Source organism: Chenopodium quinoa, unplaced genomic scaffold, assembly GCF_001683475.1.
Source record: "Chenopodium quinoa cultivar QQ74 unplaced genomic scaffold, ASM168347v1, whole genome shotgun sequence".
Taxonomy (NCBI): domain Eukaryota; kingdom Viridiplantae; phylum Streptophyta; class Magnoliopsida; order Caryophyllales; family Amaranthaceae; genus Chenopodium; species Chenopodium quinoa.
The window spans coordinates 503,361-527,433 of NW_018745030.1; the positions used below are offsets into that span (position 1 = coordinate 503,361).

The 24,073-nt window shown below is 37.6% G+C and overlaps 1 protein-coding gene across 2 annotated transcripts; it reads left to right on the forward strand.

Annotated features, from left to right (window-relative positions):
- The first annotated feature begins 8,221 nt into the window (after positions 1–8,221).
- Positions 8,222–23,125, forward strand: LOC110709121 (trihelix transcription factor ASIL2-like). Of its 2 annotated transcripts, none has more exons than XM_021887339.1 (2): positions 8,222–9,625; positions 22,607–23,125. In XM_021887339.1, exon 1 carries the CDS (start codon positions 8,734–8,736, stop codon positions 9,583–9,585), a length of 852 nt encoding a protein of 283 aa, XP_021743031.1. In that variant the 5' UTR covers positions 8,222–8,733; the 3' UTR covers positions 9,586–9,625; positions 22,607–23,125. The 2 variants fall into 2 exon arrangements, with proteins under 2 accessions (XP_021743031.1, XP_021743032.1); XM_021887340.1 differs by lacking the exon at positions 22,607–23,125 and adding an exon at positions 15,574–16,864.
- The last annotated feature ends 948 nt before the right edge of the window (positions 23,126–24,073 follow it).

Sequence of the window (24,073 nt, forward strand, 5' to 3'; positions counted from 1 at the left end):
GCTATAGTATATTGCTTACAAGTATATCACACAGACAAAAACCCCAAACCCCGTTGAGAATTTACATTGCCCATAGAGGTAAGAAACTAAAGCAAGGCCATCATCATTAGAGATTTTGGGAAATATATCCCGTACTAGCACGAGTAGAAAAGTTAAAATACAGTGAGTTGTTATCTTTGCTTGCAAAACATTTACACCAGCTATACACTTGTAATTCAAAAAAATAAAAACAAAAAAATCAATCAGGATTCACGAATTTGACGTGCATTCAACCTGTTGACAATCGAGAACAAGAGTTCGCTCTCATTTCGGTGCTCATACTGCTCTCAGGAGCAAGGTAGTAATCCCCTCTCAGCTGCACATCTCTCAGTTTAGGAATCTTGATGAGAAACATCATAAAGTGGTCATGAGTTGTTCCATGAATGAAGAGCTTCCTTAATGTATCACATTGTGCAAGAAGGCCAGCACCAGGAAGTGAGAGACTCCTTTGATTCAATCTCATTCAGCCTTAATTCTGAATTCCATTTCTAAGGTCTATGTGCCCAGATGGGGCAGTCAATGCATAACCTATTGTATCCCCACAATCGAGCTTCATTATTTTAGACAGCAAAGGATATCTCCTGAGTGTGCTAATCCTAAAAGTATTTCTTGATAATCTCCCTCGACTTTTATATGAATTTCTCTCCTCCTCGAGCCCTATATCAGGTAATGGTGTCAAGATCTCTCCAACACCAATACAAATCGAGAAAAATTCAACGTTTTCCCATAACTTGATAATAAAAATCCATTGCTAGTACTACATAGGTTCATGTTGGCATTCAACATAAACCAACTCTTCTCTTTCTTACCCAACTTTCATCCTCAGTTCATTCAACATAAACCAACTCTTCTCTATCTTACCCAACTGTTCTCCATTTCATTAATATCAACTGTTAGATGTGGCCCAAAATTTCATATGGACCAAGTTTTTAAGAAGCCCAATACAATTCTTTTTGCTTCTAGAGTATGTCAAATATTCTACAATTATGTTGATTATTCTAGAAAAATGGTCAACTCTCTAGAAGCAATATTATCATGCAAGAAAATCTAGAGAAATCTTCATACATCTTGAGGCATCCATTTCCACCGACCTAACCAACTATAATTAGTTGGAGTTTGGCTCATATTGAGGCATCCAACCAATATACATTCAACCTCCATACAAATTTACTCACCCACAAAATTACTCATCCATTTACACTAGTCTCCCTAGTTAATCTCCTCCTTGTAATTTATTCCACTATTTTCTTTTCTTTTATTTTGAGAGTTTAATTGTAAGAGTTGTATATCAATACCCTATTATTGGGGTAACTTTGTACTCTCATTTTATTATAGTGGAATTTTTGTTGCTCGTCGTCGTGGGTTTTTTACCTCTATTTAGAGGGTTTTTCCCACGTTAAATATCGTGTCTCCTTTTATTGCTTATCTTACATTTTACCTTTAATTTCTCATTCTATTTTACATTTCCGCTGCGTGCTCATACCCTAACAAGTGGTATCAGAGCCAAAGGTTATTATGTCGACTACTACTAAGTTCGACATCGAGAAATTCGATGGTAAGATAAGTTTCAGAGGATCTAGATAAAAGCCGTTCTTACTCAGAACGGATTGAAGAAGGCATTGGATGGTAAACCAAAGAAGCCATCTTCAATGACCGACGAGCAATGGCAAGAGCTAGATGAGAAAGCTCTGTCCGCCATTCAATTATGTCTTACGAAGGAGGTTCTTCGAGAAGTCATACATGAGGAGACTGCTGTCGGTCTATGGTTGAAGTTGGAATCTCTCTACATGACCAAGAGTCTAGCAAACAAACTCCGGCTCAAGGAGAGGCTTTACACCATTCGCATGGTTGAAGGTACATCTCTCCAAACCCATCTCAATGAATTTAATTCTATCATAATAAATCTTGAAAATTTGGATGTGAAGATTGATGATGAGGATCAGGCTGTCTTATTAATCGTCTCCCTACCTCCCTCTTACAAACACTTCAAGGACATCATGCTTTATGGAAGTAATGATTCACTTTGTTTTGAAGATGTTAAATCAAATCTTTTATCAAAAGAAAAATTTGACCTTGAAGTTCATACTGAAGATAAAGGAGAAGGTTTAAATGTAAGAGGGAGATCTCAAGAAAGAGGAAATTCACACAAAAAGAAATTTAGATCTAAATCTAGGGGACGTAAACCAAATGTCACCTGTCGTTATTGTAAGAAATCTGGGCATGAAGTCTCTGATTGTTTCAGATTGAAAAACGAGAAGGAAAAAGAAGAAAAATCCAAACAACCTCAAAAATCCGCTGAAGCTAGCAACGTTGAGACTGATTCTGAAAGTGACACAATGTTACTTGTAACCTCTGAAAAGAAAAGTCTCAATGAATGGATTCTTGATTATGGTTGCACCTATCATATGAGTCCTCATAGGGACTGGCTCACCACATATGAATCTGTTGATTGTGGTACAGTCTTAATGGGAAATGATGTTTCCTGTAAGGCTGTTGGCATAGGATCAATCAAAATCAAGACTCATGATGGCGTTGTCAGAACCTTAACTAAGGTTCGTCACATTCCTGACTTAAAACGCAACTTAATATCTCTTGGTACCCTAGACTCTCTTGGTTACAAGTTTTCGGCTGAAGGTGGAGTTTTTAAGGTCACAAAAGGTGCCCTAGTTGCCTTGAAGGCCAATATGCATGGCAGTTTGTAGGTCTTGCAAGGACATATAGTAACAGGTGCATCAACCGTATCATCTTCACTATCCGATTCTCAACTCACTCAATTGTGGTATATGCGCCTTGGTCACATGAGTGAGAAAGGATTGGAGATCCTGAGCAAACGTGGACATCTTGGCTCTCCTGGCACGGGTAAGCTGCAATTCTATGAGCATTGTGTTTATGGAAAGCATCAGAAAATAAGTTTCTCTATTGCTACTCACAGAACTAAAGATATTCTTGATTATGTCCACTCTGATTTGTGGGGACCTAGTAGGGTCACCTCTTATTCTGGAAAACGTTATTTCATGTCTATCATTGATGATTTCTCCCGTAAAGTCTGGGTTTATTTCTTAAGGCAGAAAAATGAAGCCTTCTTCATTTTTAAGAAGTGGAAAGCTCTTGTTGAGAACCAGACTAGGAAGAAAGTCAAAAAGCTCAGAACTGATCGTGGTTTAGAATTTTGCGAAGATGAATTTCAAGAGTTTTGTGCTCAAGTCGGAATCGCTAGACACAAGACATTGCTTGGGAAGCCGCAACTAAATGGAGTTTTCGAGCGTATGAATCGAACTCTTCTAGAAAGAGCTCGATGTATGATCTCTAATGCTGGATTGTGGCATCGCCGAGATTTGTGAACGGAAGCAGTATCCACGGCAGCATATATTGCCAACCGTTCTCCACACTCTTCCATTGACTTCAAAGTTCCAGAGGAGATATATTCAGGTACACCTGTTGATTACTCTCCTCTTAGAGTATTTGGTTGTACTGCTTATGCTCATATTAATGATGGAAAATTAGCTCCTAGAGCTGTTAAATGCATTTTCATTGGCTATTCTTCTGAATCTAAGGGATATAGATTGTGGAATCTCGAGTCTAAGAAAGTCATTCTTAGCCGAGATGTTGCTTTCAATGAAAATGCTATGATTCAATCATCTAGTTTGGAGTCCTCTAGTGGAGAACATGAAGATAGTGAGAAGGTGGAGTTTGAGATTAGTAACCCTTCTCACACTACTGACAAGGATTCTTCATCAAGTCCACAATCTAGCCATGATGGTGATACTCCATCTACCAGTGATTCAAGCCAGCCACAAAGCCCACAACAACAACCTGATGATTACAATCTTACAAGGGATCGTTCGAAGAGGCCAATTAAAAAGTCATCAAAATACTCGAGTGATGAGTATCTTCTTGCTTATGCATTATTAGTTGGTGAAGAAACTCCAATTGGAGTTGAGTTATCATCTTATTCAGAGGCCATCACAAGTCCCGACTCTTATAAATGGCTCGTGGCGATGAGTGAAGAAATTGAAAGTTTTCACAAGAATGACACTTGGGATTTGGTCAAGCTTCCAAAAGGTCGAAAGGCACTCACTTGCAAATGGATTTACAAGCAAAAAGAAGGAATCCCCAGAGTTGAACCTGCAAGATGGAAGGCACGTCTAGTAGTCAAAGGATGTCATCAAAGAGAAGGTATTGACTTTAATGAGATTTTCTCTCCTGTTGTTCGTCATACCTCTATTAGAGTCCTTCTTGCTATGGTTGCTATGTTTGACATGGAGTTAGAACAACTCGATGTTAAAACTGCCTTTCTCCATGGTGAACTTGAAGAGGAGATCTATATGAAGCAACCCGAGGGATTTGTTGCTCCAGGAAAGGATAATCTTGTTTGTCGCTTGAAGAAATCCTTGTACGACCTTAAACAAGATCCCAGACAATGGTATACGAGATTTGACTCTTTCATGGTTGGACGAGGTTACACACGCAGTCGATATGATCACTGCGTCTATTTTCGACAGCATAATGGTGTTTACATCTATTTGTTGTTGTACGTGGATGATATGCTCATTGCATCTCGTGACAAGTCTCTGATCGACGACTTGAAATCTGATCTCAACAAGGAGTTTGAGATGAAGGACCTTGGAGCAGCAAAGAAGATTCTTGGCATGGAAATACATCGAGATTGACAGGCTGGTAAGTTATTCCTATTTCAGAAAAATTATATCATGAAAATTTTGAATAGGTTTAATATGAACAAATGTAAGCCTGTCTCTACTCCTCTTGCTGCCCATTTTAAGCTATCGTCAGCATGTTGTCCTCAAACTGAGGAAGAAATTGAGGAAATGTCTAGTACTCCGTACGCCAGTGCTGTTGGTAGCCTTATGTATGCTATGGTCTGCACAAGACCCGATTTAGCATATGCTGTGAGCAGGTACATGCACAACCCTTGAAAACAGCATTGGAATGTTGTTAAGTGGATATTTCGCTACCTAAAAGGTACTGTGGATCTAGGGTTAGTATATGATAGAACCCTAACATGTACACCTTCTACTGATGTTGTTGGGTTCGTTGACTCTGACTATGGTGGTGATCTCGACCGTAGAAGGTCTATCTCCAGTTATATCTCCACTCTGTGTTCTGGTGCAATAAGCTGGAAAGCTTCTTTACAATACAAAGCGGCTCTCTCTACAACTGAAGCCGAGTATGTTGCTGCAACTGAAGGTATAAAGGAGGCTACATGGTTGCGAGGTCTTATCATGGATCTTGGTGTCTCACAAGGAGTTACTAATGTGTTTTCAGATAGCCAAAGTGCTATCTTTTTCACCAAGAATGATGCTTATCACAATAAGACCAAGCATATCACAGTCAAAATTCACTATGTCAGAGATACAATTGCAGAAGGAGAAATTGCTGTGAAGAAGATTCACACTTCTGAAAATCCTGCAGATATGCTCGCAAAGCCACTTCCTACCACTAAGTTCAATCATTGTCTGGACTTAGTGGGTTTCCATTCTATCTAAGGTCTTCGGGGCCCATACGACGAGCCCATGAAATTTGGTCCAAGGTGGAGATTGTTAGATGTGGCCCAAAATTTCATATGGACCAAGTTTTAAAGAAGCCTAATACAATTCTTTTTGCTTCTAGAGTATGTCAAATATTCTACAATTATGTTGATTATTCTAGAAAAATGGTCAACTCTCTAGAAGCAATATTATCATGCAAGCAAATCTAGAGAATTCTTCATACATCTTGAGGCATCCATTTTCACCGACCTAATGATGTGTCTATTTTATATAGTATTTTACCCCCGTCCCTTGGTCATAATTAGTAGTTTTTTTGGCTCTTTAGAGCCACTTTTATTACTAATGGGTGTTTTCTAGTGTTTTCGTAGATTTGGTTGACTTTTGCAGGGATTTATGCTTTTGGAGTATTTTTCCGAGATATTTTGGAGCAATCACGAACATTAGAGAAGCACGACCAGATTTTATAGCCCAGGGTCGGTTAGAGCCATCAAACCGGCGATTAAGGGCTTGGTATGTGTGATACCGGGGCATTTGGACCGAGTATTCAAGACCTAAAGAGGAAACCTAGATTGGCCCGAAGAATTGGAGCCCAATCGTAGTCCAAATAGTGGCCCAAGAGAGCCGCCCGGCCAAAAAGGCTGGCGTCCGGAGGCGCGCCCGGCCGGGCGGGAGAAGCAAAGGTCGGCGCCCGGCCAAAGGGCTGGCGCTCGGAGGCACGCCCGGCCGGGCGGGAGAAGCTTAGGCTGGCGCCCGGTGACGCGCCCGTCCGGGCGCGAAATTATTAGTAATGAGCAAAAAAGGCGCGCTTGATCGGGCGGTGCCTCGCCCGATCGGGCACGTGTCATTGTTAGGAGACGCTTAACGTCGTTTTAATTTGTTTTAGTTTAGGATTTTTGTACGGAGTATAAATACTCCTCCGTAATACGTTTTTAGGATATCTTCTTCTTCTCCTCTTTACTTTCTTTACTCCCTTAATTATTCTCTTAGAATTCTCTCTCTAAACCTTTGTTCTTAATTCTACTCTTAATTCCAGATTTATTTTGGTAACGATTCCTCTTCTCTTAATCTTAGTTATTTATTCTATTCCTTTAATCATGTCTTATTTTATTGCTTTGATTTGTTTAGTTTTTAATATGTGTGAGTAGTTTTATTTCTAGGGTTTATGGGGATCTAATAAATAATATGAAGGGGTAATTTACTGTTGTTAATTATCAATGCTAGATTAATTTCCTATTGATTGATTTAATGCTCTGTGACTAGATTAGGCCTATCTTTTATGCATGAGTTTGACAATATTAATTCAAGATTCAAGAGATGAGAATTGATGTTTAGGTCTAGTTTCAATAGGCAGATTAATTTATAAATGGTTAAGTCGAGATTCGAGAGATGAGATTTAATACCGGTAGATTAATTCTGTGATTGTAATACGTAGCGAAATCCCTTTACAATCTGGTTAATTGATGCATTGATGATTGACTATTATTGATTGTTGGTATTGCAAGATAATTTCTTATTGAATTGTTTTAACGTTTTACAATTGCGGCTTGTAAAAGTATAGCAATATTAAATTGATGAATCGAGCAGATGTTAATTTGATATTAAAGGCTATTTTCAATAAGAACTTAGATCTAGTAAATTGCGAGAGCCTGTTAGATCTATGTTGATTAATAAGTTGCGAGAGCCTGTTAATCATGTTATCTATGCAATGTCAATGATCGATTACTATGTTTTACTCTGGAGTATTATTTATTGGTGAACCTATGCCCTAGATCCTTTTATATATTGTTTTCTCCCTATTCCTATTCTTTGTAGTTTAGTTTCATACTCAAATATAAATATTGGTTACTTAGATAATTTAGATTATAATAATTAATTAGGAGTAAAAAGACTTGTTTCCCTGTGGAGATCGACCCTACTTCCCTATCTACTTTAGTTAGAGGATTTAGGTATTTACTTTTGATTAGGGGATACGACTTTACCCTGTCACCTAACCAACTATAAATAGTTGGAGTTTGGCTCATATTGAGGCATCCAACCAATATACATTCAACCTCCATACAAATTTACTCACCCACAAAATTACTCATCCATTTACACTAGTCTCCCTAGTTAATCTCCTCCTTGTAATTTATTCCACTATTTTCTTTTATTTTATTTTGAGAGTTTAATTGTAAGAGTTGTATCTCAATACCCTATTATTGGGGTAACTTTGTACTCTCATATTATTATAGTGGAATTTTTGTTGCTCGTCGTCGTGGGTTTTTTACCTCTATTTAGAGGGTTTTTCCCACGTTAAATATCGTGTCTCCTTTTATTGCTATCTTACATTTTACCTTTAATTTCTCGTTCTATTTTACATTTCCGCTGCGTGCTCATACCCTAACATCAACACCTAGCAATGCTGCCTTTTCCTCACACTCCAACTTCTCACCATCACAATTCACAAACACAATCAATGTGGAGGCTCCTAATCCGATCCCTAATCAAGGTACCTGCAACAATATATCTTCACTTCAACTACTCAATTAGTGTTCTCTTAAGCAAGCACACCATCGTCCTTAAACCACCTCAAACTTAGCAAGTTTAGAGCATCCCCTCCCATTCGCAATCAACCAAACTTTGGACCATTATCCTAGCATGACCCACTAATATTGGGTCAGGCTAGGCCTGGGCCCAAAGAGGTCTTTGGCTGGCCCAACGCAGCCCAATACCATGTTTAGTTGTTAATTAGTTTTGGAAAAAAGTTAGCTATGAAAGTGACGATTGATAGTATGAGTGATTGACAAAACTTGTGATTACAATACTAAAATACATTAAATCCGCATATATTAATTTAAAAAATAACAAAAATTTTATAAACTACGGAGTATCTCCTACTTCGTATTATCTTTAACATTTGATACCTAAACGCTATCTCTACCTGAATCATTACCTTTGTCACTCACTATTTTTTTAGTGGTGTTTTGTTCAAAACACTAACCGTTACCACTGAACGTCCCCTATAGCTATATTTTAAAGTTTTTTACTAAACCCAGCCCAATTAAGCAATTACCATATCACCCCTACCTTTTCTCCCCGCCGATCACAAACCATAATTCCTTCTTGAAAAAAAATCTCACAAAACAAAATTTCCTCATTATTATTTTCTCTCTCCTACACCCCTTAATCATCTCACCGGCAACTTTCCATGGCCACCAACGCCGACGGCACCTCACCGTCGCCGGCGCTCCGACCTCGACCTCAACCATTGCCGGCAACTCTCACCCGCGCTTCCCCCGTTCTCCGGGAAGATTGCTGGTCGGAAGATACGACACACGCTCTCATCGAAGCTTGGGGCTCCCACCACCTCTCTCTCAATCGCGGTAACCTCCGTCAACACCATTGGCTCAAAGTCGCCACCACCGTCAACGCCGCCGGTGACCGGCGCCGGCGCACCGACATCCAGTGCAAGAATCGCATCGACACGTTGAAGAAGAAGTACAAGATCGAAAAATCTAAGACTGTTGATTCTTCCGGCGGTTACGTTAGTCCATGGCCGTTTTTCTCCCTCCTCGATTTCCTCATCTCTGGCGACGGCGAGAAACCTCTCTCCTCTGGTCGGAAAATATCGCCGGATACTCCGTCGACGACGACGACGCTGACGAAGTTTCCGGTGGCTCCGAGGTCGGCGTTGATACGAAAACGACCGGTGCCTGTTGATGATTCGTTTTTCCGGCGACAGTTTGCGGCTGTTATTGCAGCAGCAGCCGAGGTGGAGGCGCATGAGTCGTCGGAGGAGAGAGAAAGAGAGTCATCGGAGCGAACCGGCACATCGAGCGATAGCGGTGGGAGAGAGAGAAGAGATAGTAGAGTAGAGGATGAAGGTTTCAACAATGGATGTAGGAAGTTGGCGGAGGCGATAATGAGGTTCGGAGAAGTGTATGAGAGAGTAGAAACAGTAAAGCAAGAGCAATTGATTGATTTAGAGAAGCATAGGATGCAATTTACTAAGGATTTGGAGTATCAGAGGATGAAATTGTTGATGGATACTCAGCTTTAGCTCGCTAGGATTAAACGGTCCAAACATTCTGATGATGCTGGTATAATTTTCTTTACTTTATTTTCGAGTTCTTTATTATAGTAATCATGGCTTTAATTATAATTAGATTAGTTTAGACTTTAGACTTGGATTGTGCATGTTTCCAGCTTTCTAATGAATGCAATTATGATATGGTTTTGTTTGCGTGTGTTAATTAGCAAGTTTGTAATTATGGTCCTGTTTGGTTTAATGTAAAACATTTTCAATGGAAAATTAGTTTTCATGGAAAACATATTTTCAAGGAAAAACACAATTGCAAATTAGTTTTTCTTTGTTTGGTTGCATACAAGAAAAGTCCAAGAAAAATAAAAAATAAGAGTGGAAATGTAAGGATGAATGAGAGGGAAGTAAAAAAAGAGGTAAGGAGGAGAGAGGAAAATGTGGCTTCCCTTGGTTGGAATTTGTTTAAATTTTGAAGTTTGAAGCTAATGTTAAGCATATTATTTGTGGGGAATTTAGCAATTATGGCAATGATCATGATGAATATCTCTAATTTACTGCTGGAATTAAAATGAGAACCGATTGTATTTGAATAATTTGAATATGGCATAGCCAAATCAAAAGTGCACTTGGTGTCTCTTTTCTTTTGGAGATGAAGAGAAGGGGAGGGTGGGATGATTGTGCTTTTGTCGAAGATGAGAATGTGTTGATCATGTTTCAGTTTTTTTTTTTTTTAGCAAGAAAAAGAAATATATTACTTAAACACTAGATGAATAAAATCATCTAGGTAATACCAAGTTTGTTGCCAAAATGAGGTTCCATGATTGCGCTGAAGCTGAAAATTGGCAATCATGAACCCAGCCCACAGCAAATAGGCATAAAAGAAGAAAACAAAAAAGGCAATAGTTAAACTAAAGCATAAACTGGCATAGTAAGAGAAAGAGGGGGAGCCTCGAAGAGACTCATGAGCAGCCCCTGAACACTGGTAGCTGTCAGTTGCCATCAGTCATGGCAACGGTGTTAGCAAGCTCCTTCATGTAGGGGTGAGTGAGATCAGGTGGAGCGTGGAAGTGGTACACAATCTCGTCATCCTGCATTCTCCCAATATTGGCCAAGCCATGGGCTAGCTTGTTTGCGGTCCTCTTGACATGGAGGATGGTAACACTCCATTCCCTTTGAAGCAATTGAGAAACATCGTTGGTGAATGGTGATATTAGCCAAGTGATGGTCCATGTAGTAGCCTGGATTGTGCAGCATATAGGTGAGGGCTTGAGCGTCAGTTTCTAGTTCTAAAAACCGAATCCCCCTTTCCCAAGCTGTAGTGAGGCCTTCTCTTATGGCTAGCAATTCAGAAGAAGCTGGCCCAAGAGTCTTGATTTTCATTGAGTAACCAATCTGCCATTTCCCTTTTGTTGGAGCGGATAACATCACCAGCTCTTGCTTCCCCTAAGCTTATCCAGGACCCATCTGTGTTGAGTTTGTAGTAGCCTCGTTGCGGGGGAGAGCAAACTCTAGGAGAGACACTTGAACTTGATGAAGCAACATCAATATGAACCTGTGACATCTTCATAGTGATAGCATAATCCGAGTAAAACTTATTAAAGCAAATCGAAACAAAATCCATAGATTGATCAAAAATCATATTATTCCTGATGGACCATAGATGCCAAAGAGCAACACAAAATAAAACTTTCCAGCCTTAATCATGATTGAAGTTTAGGGAAATCCAATTTTAAAAATTATCATTGTAAATCCAGTAAAATAAAAATCAGTAGGAGGGAAGTGAGAGAAAATGAAGGCCCAAAAGGCAATACTATTTGGACAATCACGAAATAGGTGGATATTATCTTCATTATGCCAAGTGCATCTAGTACATTTAGGGTCAAAATTCGGAATTTTAGTGGCTAGGACAGCCCCAACAAGTAGAATGCCTCTAATAATATTCCAAAATAGCATTTTATACTTAAAAGGGGCATGGATTTTCCACATTCGTTTCCAAGGAAAGTTAGACAGGAAATGGCTAGGGGATGTGATGGGAGTAATAGAAGAGTAGTAAGCTGATTTAATAGTAAAAGCTCCATTGACATGAAGGAACCAAGTGAGAGTATCCTTAGGGGAGTGGAAAATAGGGAGAGGAGTAGCTTCAATATTAAGAAGAATGCTAGAGGGAATAAGGTGAGAGATGTTGTTGGCGAACCATTTCTTGTCTCCTATGATATTAGAGACTCTCCAATGGCCTTTACTATCCGGGATGGAGATGTTTTCATGGAGATAGAGAGGTTTATCTCCTAACCATTTGTGATACCAAAGAGAGGTAACTTCTCCATCACCAATACGAATGGTCAGACCTTTTTTTAAGATTTCTCTACCCTGAAGAATGTCTTTCCAGATTTGAAAATCAGAAGGTTTACCATTATAATCAAGGAAGTTAAAGTACTTAGATATATTTTGGTTAGAATTTGAGCCCAAAGTTTGTGAGGTTCGGTAAGAAGCTTCCAACCTAGTTTGGCCATGAAGCAAAGATTCCAAACTCTAAGGTTCCTAATCCCCAACCCCCCACAGGCCCACAGTTAGTGGGATTGCAAACAATACCCCAGGAGGTCCTAGGGATGTATCTAGCCTTGTCGACCCTATTCCATAGGAACTTCTTAATGTTTTTTTTTGGAGATCTTCAACAAGAGAAATAGGAAGGGTGTTCATTTGCATAGCATACATTGGTTAAGAGTTTAGGCCAGATTTAATAAGAGTTGTGCAGCCAGCCATATTTAGCAATTTGCTTTGCCAACCCCTTATTCTAGAGTTGGTTTTGTCAAGGAGCTCATAGTAGTCTTTAATTTTCAGTTTATTAGGGCTTATGTTAATCCCCAAATATTTCCCAAAGGAAGAAGTCTTAATATTGCAGAATCAAAAATCGACTTCCTTTTGTCGAAGTCCATTTTCCTAGGAAAAATGATAGTAGATTTATTAATGTTTATAGTAAGGCCGGATATGTTTTTGAATTCATCAAGGACCTCCATCATGGTTTCAATATTAGCCAAGTTAGCTTTTCCGAAAAGGGAAACGTCATCGGCATAAAAAAGATGGGATAAGTTGATGTCTTTTGCTATTTTCATAGGTTTCCAATCGTTATTGTGGACTTTACTTTGAATCATACAAGAAAGGTGATCAAGGCAAAGAACAAAGATATAGGGGGAAAGGGGACATCCTTGCCTAATACCCCTAGTTGGATTAAAAGCATTAGTGGTTTGGCCATTTCAAAGGACAGAAATTGACGGGGTACAAACACAGATTAGAATAAGAGTAATGAGAAATTCAGGCAGATTAATGGCCCTAAGGGTATCCTCGATAAAACTCCACTCGATGCTATCAAAAGCCTTTGTGAGGTCAAACTTAAGGGCCATAATGTTAGCTTTTTTGGACGACTTATGGAAGAAGTGAGATACCTCCTTTATGATGTTGATATTTTCATCAATAGAGAGATTGGGGATGAAGCTAGATTGGAAGGGGCTAATGAGGGAGTCCATAAGCGGTTTCAATCTAGAGGCTATACATTTTGGCTGCTGTTGCAAAAATATGTTAAAACTTTTCTTAGATGGTTGATCTTTTAATGATTACTCATGAATATGGCTACATGAGCCATTGTTAGAAGAATTTAAGTTTGAAATATCTGCTATAAATCTCTGTTTTATTACGATGTTTTACCATGGGGACAGAAGGGTATCCAGGAATTTCGATTTGGTATAGCAATCAAATTTAGGCTTATGTTTAAACCACAATCCATAACACAATCTAGACACGAATACAACTAATGCAATTGCATATTATGATCAGTCCTTTTTTTTTCTTCCTTTTCATTAGTCAGAGTCAATTATCTTCAAACAATATTATTCCAACTTTAGACAAAGACTTCATTAAATATTCTCAACCAAAATAGCTTCAACATTCACATGACAACTAGTAGCTATAACCTTTGCTCCTATATTACATTATTCCTTTGGCATATAACATGAATCTACAAGGCCTACGACATACATATAAGTTGAAAATTTCCCCAATTGTAGTTCATAAATTTGAAGTCTAGTCTTGTTTACAAATAATGGATATTAATTTCAACTTGTTAGAGGGGGATTAAATTTGAAGTCTGGTCTTATTAAAAAAAATTGAATATTAATTTCTACTTGTTAGGGAAAAGAGCTGAGTATAGGTCAGAAAGAATTGATATGTGCATCTGTTAGCCTGCCAAGCATCCAATCTTCTGACTGCTCACCAACATGTTCAACTGCTTGCTTAGAGTTGCCATTACCTACTCCTGGTTTGGCTGTTCGCAACCTGAGAGAAGATATGATTTTTTTATTTTTTATTTTTTTTTGACAAAAGCAAAATATATTTATATTAACAGAGTTTACAACATACCAAATAAGAACTAAGACTTACCACTACCAACTTCGAAATTAAAACAACTTGAGAATTGAAAATCTGGCACACTTAAGCCTTTACAACTTTTGAAATTAAAAACAACATTAAACTGGACTTGGCCAACATATTGCAGATAAGGATTTCCTTATAGAAACATAAAACACACCCTAAAGAGAGTAGCGGAGAGAATCAAAACTGTTTGACCATGGCTAACATTTCCTTTCTTGGCGGGATCAACTCATCACCAAGTAAGGTCTTCAAACAGGTCACTTGAACTTGTGACCTTTTCTTCAATAGCTTTCCTTGTTGGTAAGAAAGCTTTGACAACGTCGAGGCTCGTGAAACCCCAAAACAAAGTTTGGACGCCTGCTTTGGATAGTAAATTTCAAGAGTAATGATTATAAGAATCATTACAAAGAAGGTAAAATAAAGACACCAAATACCACTCCAACAAAACACACACTTCACCTTAGCCAAGGCTAACTTTTTGTTCATCCCCCCAACAACAACATAACATGTGAACTCTCTTAACATTATAGCAAACCCAAGATCCTTAACAAAGGATCCTAACTCCTTCTGCACACAACCATCCAAATGACTTTAACCAAAACAACTAGAAAACATACAACAACTTAAAAAGACAAGTAAACTCTGATTATTAGCATTTAGGAAAAACATACTTAGCTAGAGGAAGAGCACCGTCAACCGTAAACAGCAACCAAACACAAAGGACCTCAAAACCCCAGCCCTAACTTCACCGTTTCCGTCACGATTACCTCCCGACGGCGGCGTTAGGCCTAGCCCTCCAGCGCAAGGACCCACGAAACCCTAACCCTAACCTTTTCGTTTCCGTCACGGTCAAAATTACCAATAACCTATGACGGCGGCGTTAGGCCTAGTCCTTGTTGGAATATTTCCAATAATAATGTTATGTGTGAGAGGTTATCCCACATGGAAAAAGTAAGAAGGCAATGTATTGTTTGTATTGTAAACAATTAGATATGAGTTATGAAATGGGCTAAGTGGTGTTTTTGGACAAGTGGGCTAAGTGGCTTATATATATTTATAATAAAAAACTTAGCACTTAGCACTTGGCCACTTGACACGGACATGGAAATTAAAGCCTAATACGATAATTAATTTTTGTCGGTTTATTCTTTAACTCTGACTATTTAATTATATATTATTTAATATTTAATTAAAAAGTAAATTGAACAGTTAACTGCTCATTCTTATCTTTTCGGATAACTGCCAATATTTGATCTATTTAAGATCAATTATGGATGAATTGACGTTCATCTTGTTCTTCTCCCCTTTTCTCTGTTTTCCCCAAAAACTCTAGGGTCTCATGATCGTTTGTACTAAACGCTCTTGAGTGTATATCTTTGTATCCCAAAAACGTGTTCATCATAGCCTTGTTAGTACGGTGGGGCGAATAACGTTTTTAGGAAAGTGTTCTTCGTACACGCCTAGATCCATTATTTGTTTTTGTTGTTCCAATCAATTTTTCAACCAACAATCTAAAAACGTTTATTCCTGAAATATGGCATCAACAATGAAAGACTTGGCTACGAACTTTGTCAAACTTGACAGGTTCGATGGAGGCAATTTTAGGCGCTGGCAGAAGAAGGTTCACTTCCTGTTGACAACCCTCAATGTGGCGTATGTTCTGACTCAGGAAGTACCACAAGAGGTTGAGAATGAAACCGTGGCTCGTGCAAGGCTGAAGCATGAAAACGACAATTTCATCTGCCACATACTCAATGCCATGGAGGATACTCTATTCGATACTTATCTTCATGTTACTAATGCAAAGGAATTATGGGAGATGTTAGAGTCCAGATACATGAAAGAAGATGCTACAAGTAAGAAATTTATTGTTTCCTAATTTAATTCCTACATGATGAAAGACAATAGGTCAGTTATGGAACAATTCCATGAAATAGAACGAATTCTTGGTCACTTTAAACAACATAGTATGAATATGGATGAATCTATTGTTGTTTCAAGTATTGTTGATAAATTACCCCCCTCTTGGAAGGATTTCAAGCATAGTTTAAAACATAAGAAAGAAGATATTTCTCTTGACGAACTTGCTAACAATCTTCGTGTTGAAGAGGAATTTCGTAAACAGGAAGACACTAAGGAACAACATGTTTCTAGTGTTAATGTTGTAGAAACTGGAGAATCCAGTAAGGCACAAAGCAAGAAGAGAAAGGGCAAACCGAACAAGCAAAATCAGAAAAATGTGAACAAGAAACAATGCTGGAATTGTGGCATCACTTCAAGAAAAACTGTCCGAAAAAGAAGAACAAAGGGAACAAGCAGAACTCGGGTGGGCAGAACACGAGTGGGCAGAAAATTTCGGAGAAACAGGATGTTTTTGTTGCTGTAATTTCGGAAGTCAATATGATTCAAGATGACAATTCTTGGTGGATTGATTCCGGTGCAACAAAGCATGTGTGCAAGGATAAGTCGCTGTTTGCTTCTTATGTTCCTGTGGAAGAAGGAACGGTCCTATACATGGGAAATTCGTCCACCACCCAAGTGCTTGGAAAGGGCAGCGTTGTGATTGAGTTTACTTCTGGAAAAATTCTGACTTTGAATGATGTTTATCATGTTCCTGAAATTAGGAAGAATCTTGTATCGGGTAGTCTTTTGAACCGTTTTGGTTTTAAGCTTGTGTTTGAATCTGATACTTTTGTAATCTCTAAGGGTGGGGTGTTTGTAGGAAAAGGCTATCTTCATGATGGCATGTTTAAGCTGAACATTATTAATAAAGTTGTTAATTCTGCTTATTTGCTTGTCTCTTTTTCATTATGGCATCATCGTTTAGGACATGTACATTTTAAATGTATGAATGATATGGCTAATCTGAACTTAATTCCTTATGTTGGCAAATGTAATGAAAAGTGTAAAACTTGTATGGTTACTAAAATTACGAGGCAGTCTTTTCCTTCCATTCAAAGAGAATCAAGTTTGCTTGATCTTGTACATAGTGATTTGTGTGAAATGAATGGAGTTATTACTAACGGTGGGAAAAGATATTTCGTGACCTTTATAGATGACCATTCTCGTTATTGTTATGTTTATTTGCTGCATAGTAAGGATGAGGCACTTGACAAATTTAAGATTTACAAACCTGAAGTAGAATTGCATTGTGAATCTTTTATTAAGTGCTTAAGATCAGATAGGGGAGGAGAATATTATAATCCTTCATATTTCCAATCAACTGGAATTATTCATGAACTTACGGCACCCTACACACCACAACAAAATGGTGTGGCCGAAAGGAAAAACAGGGTTCTAACTGAAATGGTTAATGCAATGTTGTCTATTTCAGGATTAGAACAAGGTTTTTGGGGTGAAGCAGTTCAAACTGCTTGTCACATTTTAAATCGGGTTCCAAATAAGAGAAATAAGAAAACTCCTTATGAACTTTGGAATAAAAGAAGACCTAACTTGACATACTTTAAAGTATGGGGGTGTAGAGCAATTCTTAGAGTTCCTGAACCTAAAAGAAAGAAACTAGGTGAAAGAGGAATTGAGTGTATTTTCATTGGTTATGCTATGCATATTAAGGCATATAGATTTGTAGTAATTGAGCCAAATAGATTTATTTCGGTTAATACTGTCATTGAATCTAGAGATGCTGTATTTGATGAAAATAGGTTCACTTCAATTCCTAGACCTAAGGACTTAGTTGTTAACACCCCGTTGGAACAAGCTAACAAGCTAGTGAAGCTCCACAAGAAGTTAGGCGAAGTAAAAGGATTAGAAAGGCTAAAGATTTTGGACCAGATTTTGTAACCTTTCTAGTGGAAGGATCAAGAGAAACAATTTGTGATTCTGTTCCTTTATGTCTAAACATAGAGGATGATCCTTTGACTTTCAGTGAGGCTATGAAGTCTCCTGATGCAGCTTTTTGGAAAGAAGCGGTAAATGACGAAATGGATTCGATCATGGGTAATAAAACCTGGAAATTGGTGGATCTTCCACCAGCTTGCAAACCAATTGGTTGCAAGTGGATTTTCAAAAGAAAAAGAAAAGTCGATGGTACAATCGAAAAATTCAAAGCACGGTTGGTAGTGCAAGGTTTTACACAAAAAGAAGGGATTGACTACTTTGATACCTATGCTCCTGTAGCTAGGACAAGTACAATTAGGATGCTTCTTGCTTTAGCTTCTATCCATGGTTTAGTAATTAACCAAATGGATGTAAAAACTGCTTTTCTAAATGGTGATTTAGAAGAGGAAATTTACATGAAACAACCCGAAGGGTTTGTTGTTCAAGGACAAGAGCACAAGGTCTGCAAGTTAAATAAATCCTTGTATGGACTAAAGCAGACACCAAAACAGTGGCATCAAAAATTTGATGAAGTTGTTCTTGGGTACGGTTTTTCCAGTAATGATGCTGATAAATGTGTTTACACAAAGTTTAATGGAAATAAGGGTGTCATCATATGTCTTTATGTTGATGACATGTTGATTTTTGGTACTGACCTTGATGAGGTTGAAAATACCTTAGGATTTCTATCTGAAAATTTTTCCATGAAGGACATGGGAGTTGCAGATGTTATTCTTGGAATAAAAATTTCAAGGAATGCTAATGGATTGTGTTTGTCTCAATCTCATTACATTGAAAAGGTGTTAAGGAAGTTTGATAACTTTGATTGCAAACCTGTTTCTACACCTTTTGATCCGAGTATTAAGCTCACAAAGAACAAGGGAACTCCAATCTCTCAATTAGAGTATGCAAGAGTAATAGGTTGCCTAATGTTTGCTATGACATGTACAAGACCGGACATTGCTTTTGCCGTTGGTAAACTAAGTCAGTTTACAAGTAATCCAAGTGATGCCCATTGGCATGTTGTAAGAAGGGTGCTTAAGTAACTCAAGAAAACAATTAATTTTGGATTATGCTTTTGTGGTTATCCTTCAGTTTTGGAAGGGTATTCGGATGCTAGTTGGATTACTAGTAGTGATGATTATGCTTCCACAAGTGGATGGATTTTTACTCTTGGTGGGGGTGCTATTTCTTGGGGGTCCAAGAAACAAACTTGCTTGGCAGATTCAACTATGGCTGCTGAATTCATAGCTTTAGCTTCTTCGGGCAAAGAAGCGGAATGGCTAAGAAATTTTTTGTATGATATGCCCTTGTGGTCAAAACCTATGTCACTTATCTCAATTCATTGTGATAGTGAAGCAACATTGGCAAGGGCATATAGTCAAGTTTACAATGGTAAATCGAGGCATATTGGTTTACGTCATAGTTATGTTAAAGGTCTTATTCAAGATGGTGTCATAACTGTGGATTTTGTGCGCTCAAGTCAAAATTTGGCCGATCCTTTGACTAAAGGACTTGCAAGAGATTTGGTTAATAAAACAAGTAAAGGGATGGGCCTAAAGTCCATTGTGATCACCAATGATGGAACCTCAACTTGACACTTGTGATTACCCTCGAGTCTTAAGTTCAATGAGTTAAAGTACGTTATTTGTGTGGTTGAAGAGCACTAATCATTGTATTTTTCATCCCGAGAATTATAGTGCTTGTATTAGTTCCCATTTGTATTAAAGTAGGGTGAGCATAGCTCTTAATAAACTTCTAATAGAGTTTATTTGAATTGTAATATAAGAATTGTAATATTTTATTATTTTATTATAATGTGTGCTTATATATTCAAATATTTCTATTATAATACTTTAATGGGAGTATTGTGAAGTTTACCTAAGTGAGCGTAAAGTTTGGCCGCTTTAAGGAGTTTTAGGACTTTTAACTCCGAGGCGCTCATGATTGGATACATAACACATGGCTTTTTTAAATGTGTCGGCTTTTTTCTAGATTTTAAGGGAATTAAAATCTTGTATGTAATTTGGATTTAATTAGTCAAAGAGGATCACTGGTTCAAAGCATAGTCTACCATGTCATCCTGACTATTTGAAAACAAATTTACTAAGTAAAGGTTCAATCGTAAGACACCTTTATTTATGCATAAGGTTTTCAGAGTTTCCATTAATTTTGGAAATGGTGGGGGATTGTTGGAATATTTCCAATAATAATGTTATGTGTGAGAGGTTATCCCACATGGAAAAAGTAAGAAGGCAATGTATTGTTTGTATTGTAAACAATTAGATATGAGTTATGAAATGGGCCAAGTGGTGTTTTTGGACAAGTGGGCTAAGTGGCTTATATATATTTATAATCAAAGACTTAGCACTTAACACTTGGCCACTTGACACGGACACAGAAATTAAAGCCTAATACGATAATTAATTTTTGTCGGTTTATTCTTTAACTCTGACTATTTAATTATATATTATTTAATATTTAATTAAATTGTAAATTGAACAGTTAACGGCTCATTCTTATCTTTTCGGATAACTGCCAATATTTGATCTATTTAAGATCAATTATGGATGAATTGATGTTCATCCTGTTCTTCTCCCCTTTTCTCTGTTTCCCCCAAAAACTCTAGGGTCTCATGATCGTTTGTACTAAACGCTCTTGAGTGTATATCTTTGTATCCCAAAAACGTGTTCATCATAGCCTTGTTAGTACGGTGGGGCGAATAACGTTTTTAGGAAAGTGTTCTTCGTACACGCCTAGATCCATTATTTGTTTTTGTTGTTCCAATCAATTTTTCAACCAACAGTCCTTAGGCCTTGTTTCACCGGTGGAGAGACCCTTTGAACGAACAAACCCTTCCAAGCGAAGGAGGGAAACAGCGTCGGAGTTGACGATCTGAAAATTCCCCTCGAAACCTTTGTAAACTAGGATATGCTCACACTAACACCACAAATTAGGATTAAAAATCCTCAAGAAAGAAGGGGTTGCCTTCTTCGGCTTTTAGAGTGTGAGGAAACCACCTTAAACAAGAAGGGGAAATGAAAAGAAAGGAGAGGAGAAGCAGAAGAAAAGAGAAGAGAAAGAAAGAAGGGGAGGAGGCTTGCCGGAGTACGGCCGCGGCGTCGGAACTCTGCGAGCTCCAAGGGTTTTAAAATGGAGGAAACTGAAACCAGAGAAGAGAGGATTTTAAGAGAGGAGAGAGAAGCGTTTTTGATATGATTGTTTTTAAGAGAGGAGAAACTGAGGATTGCATAACTTAGAACTAAGGAAGGTGAAAAGGCAAAATTGGATTCTAAATTTGAGGAGTGAGGAAGGTTTAAGTCTTTGCAAATCTTGAGTTGGTTTTTGAATATTGCAATTGGCGTGGCAGAGAGTGAGAGTCCGAAATCGAATGCTTGAGAGAGACAAACAAGATTAATTTATTTATTTTTATTTGAAAAAATTTCTGTTTTCTTCGTGGTAGCTATTAGCTTCTGCATGGTATCTATGTTCTGGTGGATAGTTTTGTTACAGGTGTAGTGCGAATGTCCTTTCTGTTCGCTCTAGTGCTCTTATTTCAATAGGGAAGTGGTCAAAAGAACCATTTTTTGTCACATAAGTCCCATATAGGATGTCTTGTTTTCTCAATATCAGATATAATATTATTTGTACTGATTGGTTCATATATGGATGTTTTGGACTGCAAACCTTTGGTTTTTCCTTTTGACTGATCTATAGACTTCTTGCTATTAGTAGCAGAATGCATTATCTTGCTGAGGGAATTAAGGAACAATGATGTCGATGCATCTGAAGTGCATAGGTCATAAAGAATTTTTAAATGTGTTACCTTGAAATTTGATTGAACTAGAGAAACTACTCGGATCATTATTATTAATTTTTTTTTTTTGAATAAGTTAAAAGGAAATATTATTAACAACTCAAAACAAATACTTCGTACAATCAAAACTCTGCCAACTGAAGCAGACTGTACAACATCATCAGACAAACCAGGGAAAACAAAACGAATGTTTGAACCAATTCATGTTATTCCTGCTGGTCATAACAGGCATATGAAAACTGATTTTCTGGAAGATATCAAGATTATCAACCATCAAATCTCTGATTGCAGCTCAGGCCTTCTAACAGTTCTAAGGCATTTCTCCCACACCACTTTGTTTCTCTGCTGCCAAATACAGTAGATAAGACCAGCAAAGCAACTCTGCATTACTTTCCTTCTAAATCTTCCTTTAATCTGCACAAGCTTAGTATTACAGTCTTCAATATGCTCAGGGTTTATCTGGAGATTATAGCATTCTGCAACTAAAACAGCATCTTCTGCTGTACTTGCAGCTAACGAAACTTGGCATTATTATTGCTGGTTCAATATGTAGCTTGTCTTATTGGTCTTCCTTATTGGCAATGAGATAACTATAAAATGTTAGAATAGCTCTTTGTATCATAAGGTTGTTTTGCTGCATGGCACGGAGAGAAGATAGATCCTTTTGCTTCATGTAATTTAGACAATTTGACTGAAATTCAACTACATACACAAAAATCTCAGATTTGATTATTTCTGCTGTTGAATTGTCAGAGCATTGTTGAGAAAGACCAGGTTAAGTTTTCAAATGTGCCTTGCCCTGAAACATTTTTGGGAATTTTTTATTTATAAGTTTTGTCAGCCATGCTTAATTTTGCCCCTGCCTTTGCGTTGCGATTGGAAGATGCTTTTCTTATTTTATTTGGCAGTTTGGCAGAGAAAGCTTGATCCAGATTCTAATGCGGGTTTCTTTTCTTGTGGCAGACAGTTACTTGTAGCTTGTGCACTGAGAAGAAAGAGAAACGATGCAAAAGTTTGTTAATACTTCATGTGTTAGGATATATTGCGAATCTTCTCAAAACTAGCAAATCCACACCGGGCTGCCCTTTTTTATGCATTACATTATTCTTAAATTTTGCTAAAATGCTACTTGTAAAACAATTTAAGACATTTATAAATTGTAAATAAAAGTTAAAATTTACAGCCTTTTCAATCAAATAGAAATATGAAGTCAATATTTTACCTACGCCGTAAGAAAATATAGAAAGAGGTATGAATATCCCATGCAAGAAATTTTCACGTGACAATAATGAACATAATCTAGCGCAGCCTCATAATTCTCTATTTCTCATGTCATGCAATGATGCAACTCTCATATAGGTGCATAATATATGTGCTCATACTCTAAGATCTTGAGAGAAAATTAGTCCAAACAACAAGTACACGACAACATGCATTCAAGAATCTTAGTTTACTTTCTCAAAAAAAAAAAAAAAAAAAAAAGAATCTTAGTTTACTTACTGCACTTACCAGAACATGAAGGCCAGTTTGAGTACTAGTACCAACAGCTCATCCAAGGTATCATGTAGTTTTCACCTGTGTTCTGTGCACACTATTAACAGCACCAGGTATAAGCTATAAACCACAAGAAGCCATACAATATCCGGAACACATGATACAATCAGAAAAATAAATAACAAAGCCCACCTTCACAACGTAGCCAAGGTTAAACAAGAGAACTAGACAGTTTCGACATCACCCCCTGATCAACTCCCTTGTTCGCAATCAGACGAGGATACCAAATTCTTCAAAGGATAAGGAAGAGGATAACAGATGTCCAGCAAATTAGCAACGGCAGCATACTCCTTTTGAAGGCCTTCTTCCCCCTGACATACTATGCATCTGTTAGAAAATATTAACATTGTACAAAGATTAACATTGTAGACATATTATCAGCCAAAATATTAGTACGTTACTGTAAGAAAATTTTTAACAATAGAAAACCTAGAAGGAAGCTGATGATAAAGGTTATGTAATATCAAGACATTCATCAAAGATTATAATTACATGCATCTGAAGGTGAAATAAGAAATGCCATCTAACATTAGTAACTCGGTAGAATAGCCCCCAACAAAATAACAATTGAATAAACTCTATACAATAGAAAACAGTTACAAGGTAACATAAAATACCAGGCAAGTAGGCAAACAACTCAACAAGCACAGATTAAATTAGCAAATAGCAATTTTTAATGTTTCACCACACTCAAAAAGGCACAAGGTGAAATATCTAGGCCACCACAAAGTCAAACATGTGAAATAAGGATCAAGAACAAAGAACACAGAGAGTTAAGTAGTAATATAGCTTATCGGTGTACTATACTATGCAAAACATGGAAAAATCATATAGGTTCATGGCCTAAAAAAAAGGGGAATTCTACGGTGGTCATCT

Bases quoted from the DNA above. Each gene is read 5' to 3' on its own strand.
- LOC110709121 (XM_021887339.1), top strand. From the start codon at position 8,734: ATGGCCACCAACGCCGACGGCACCTCACCGTCGCCGGCGCTCCGACCT.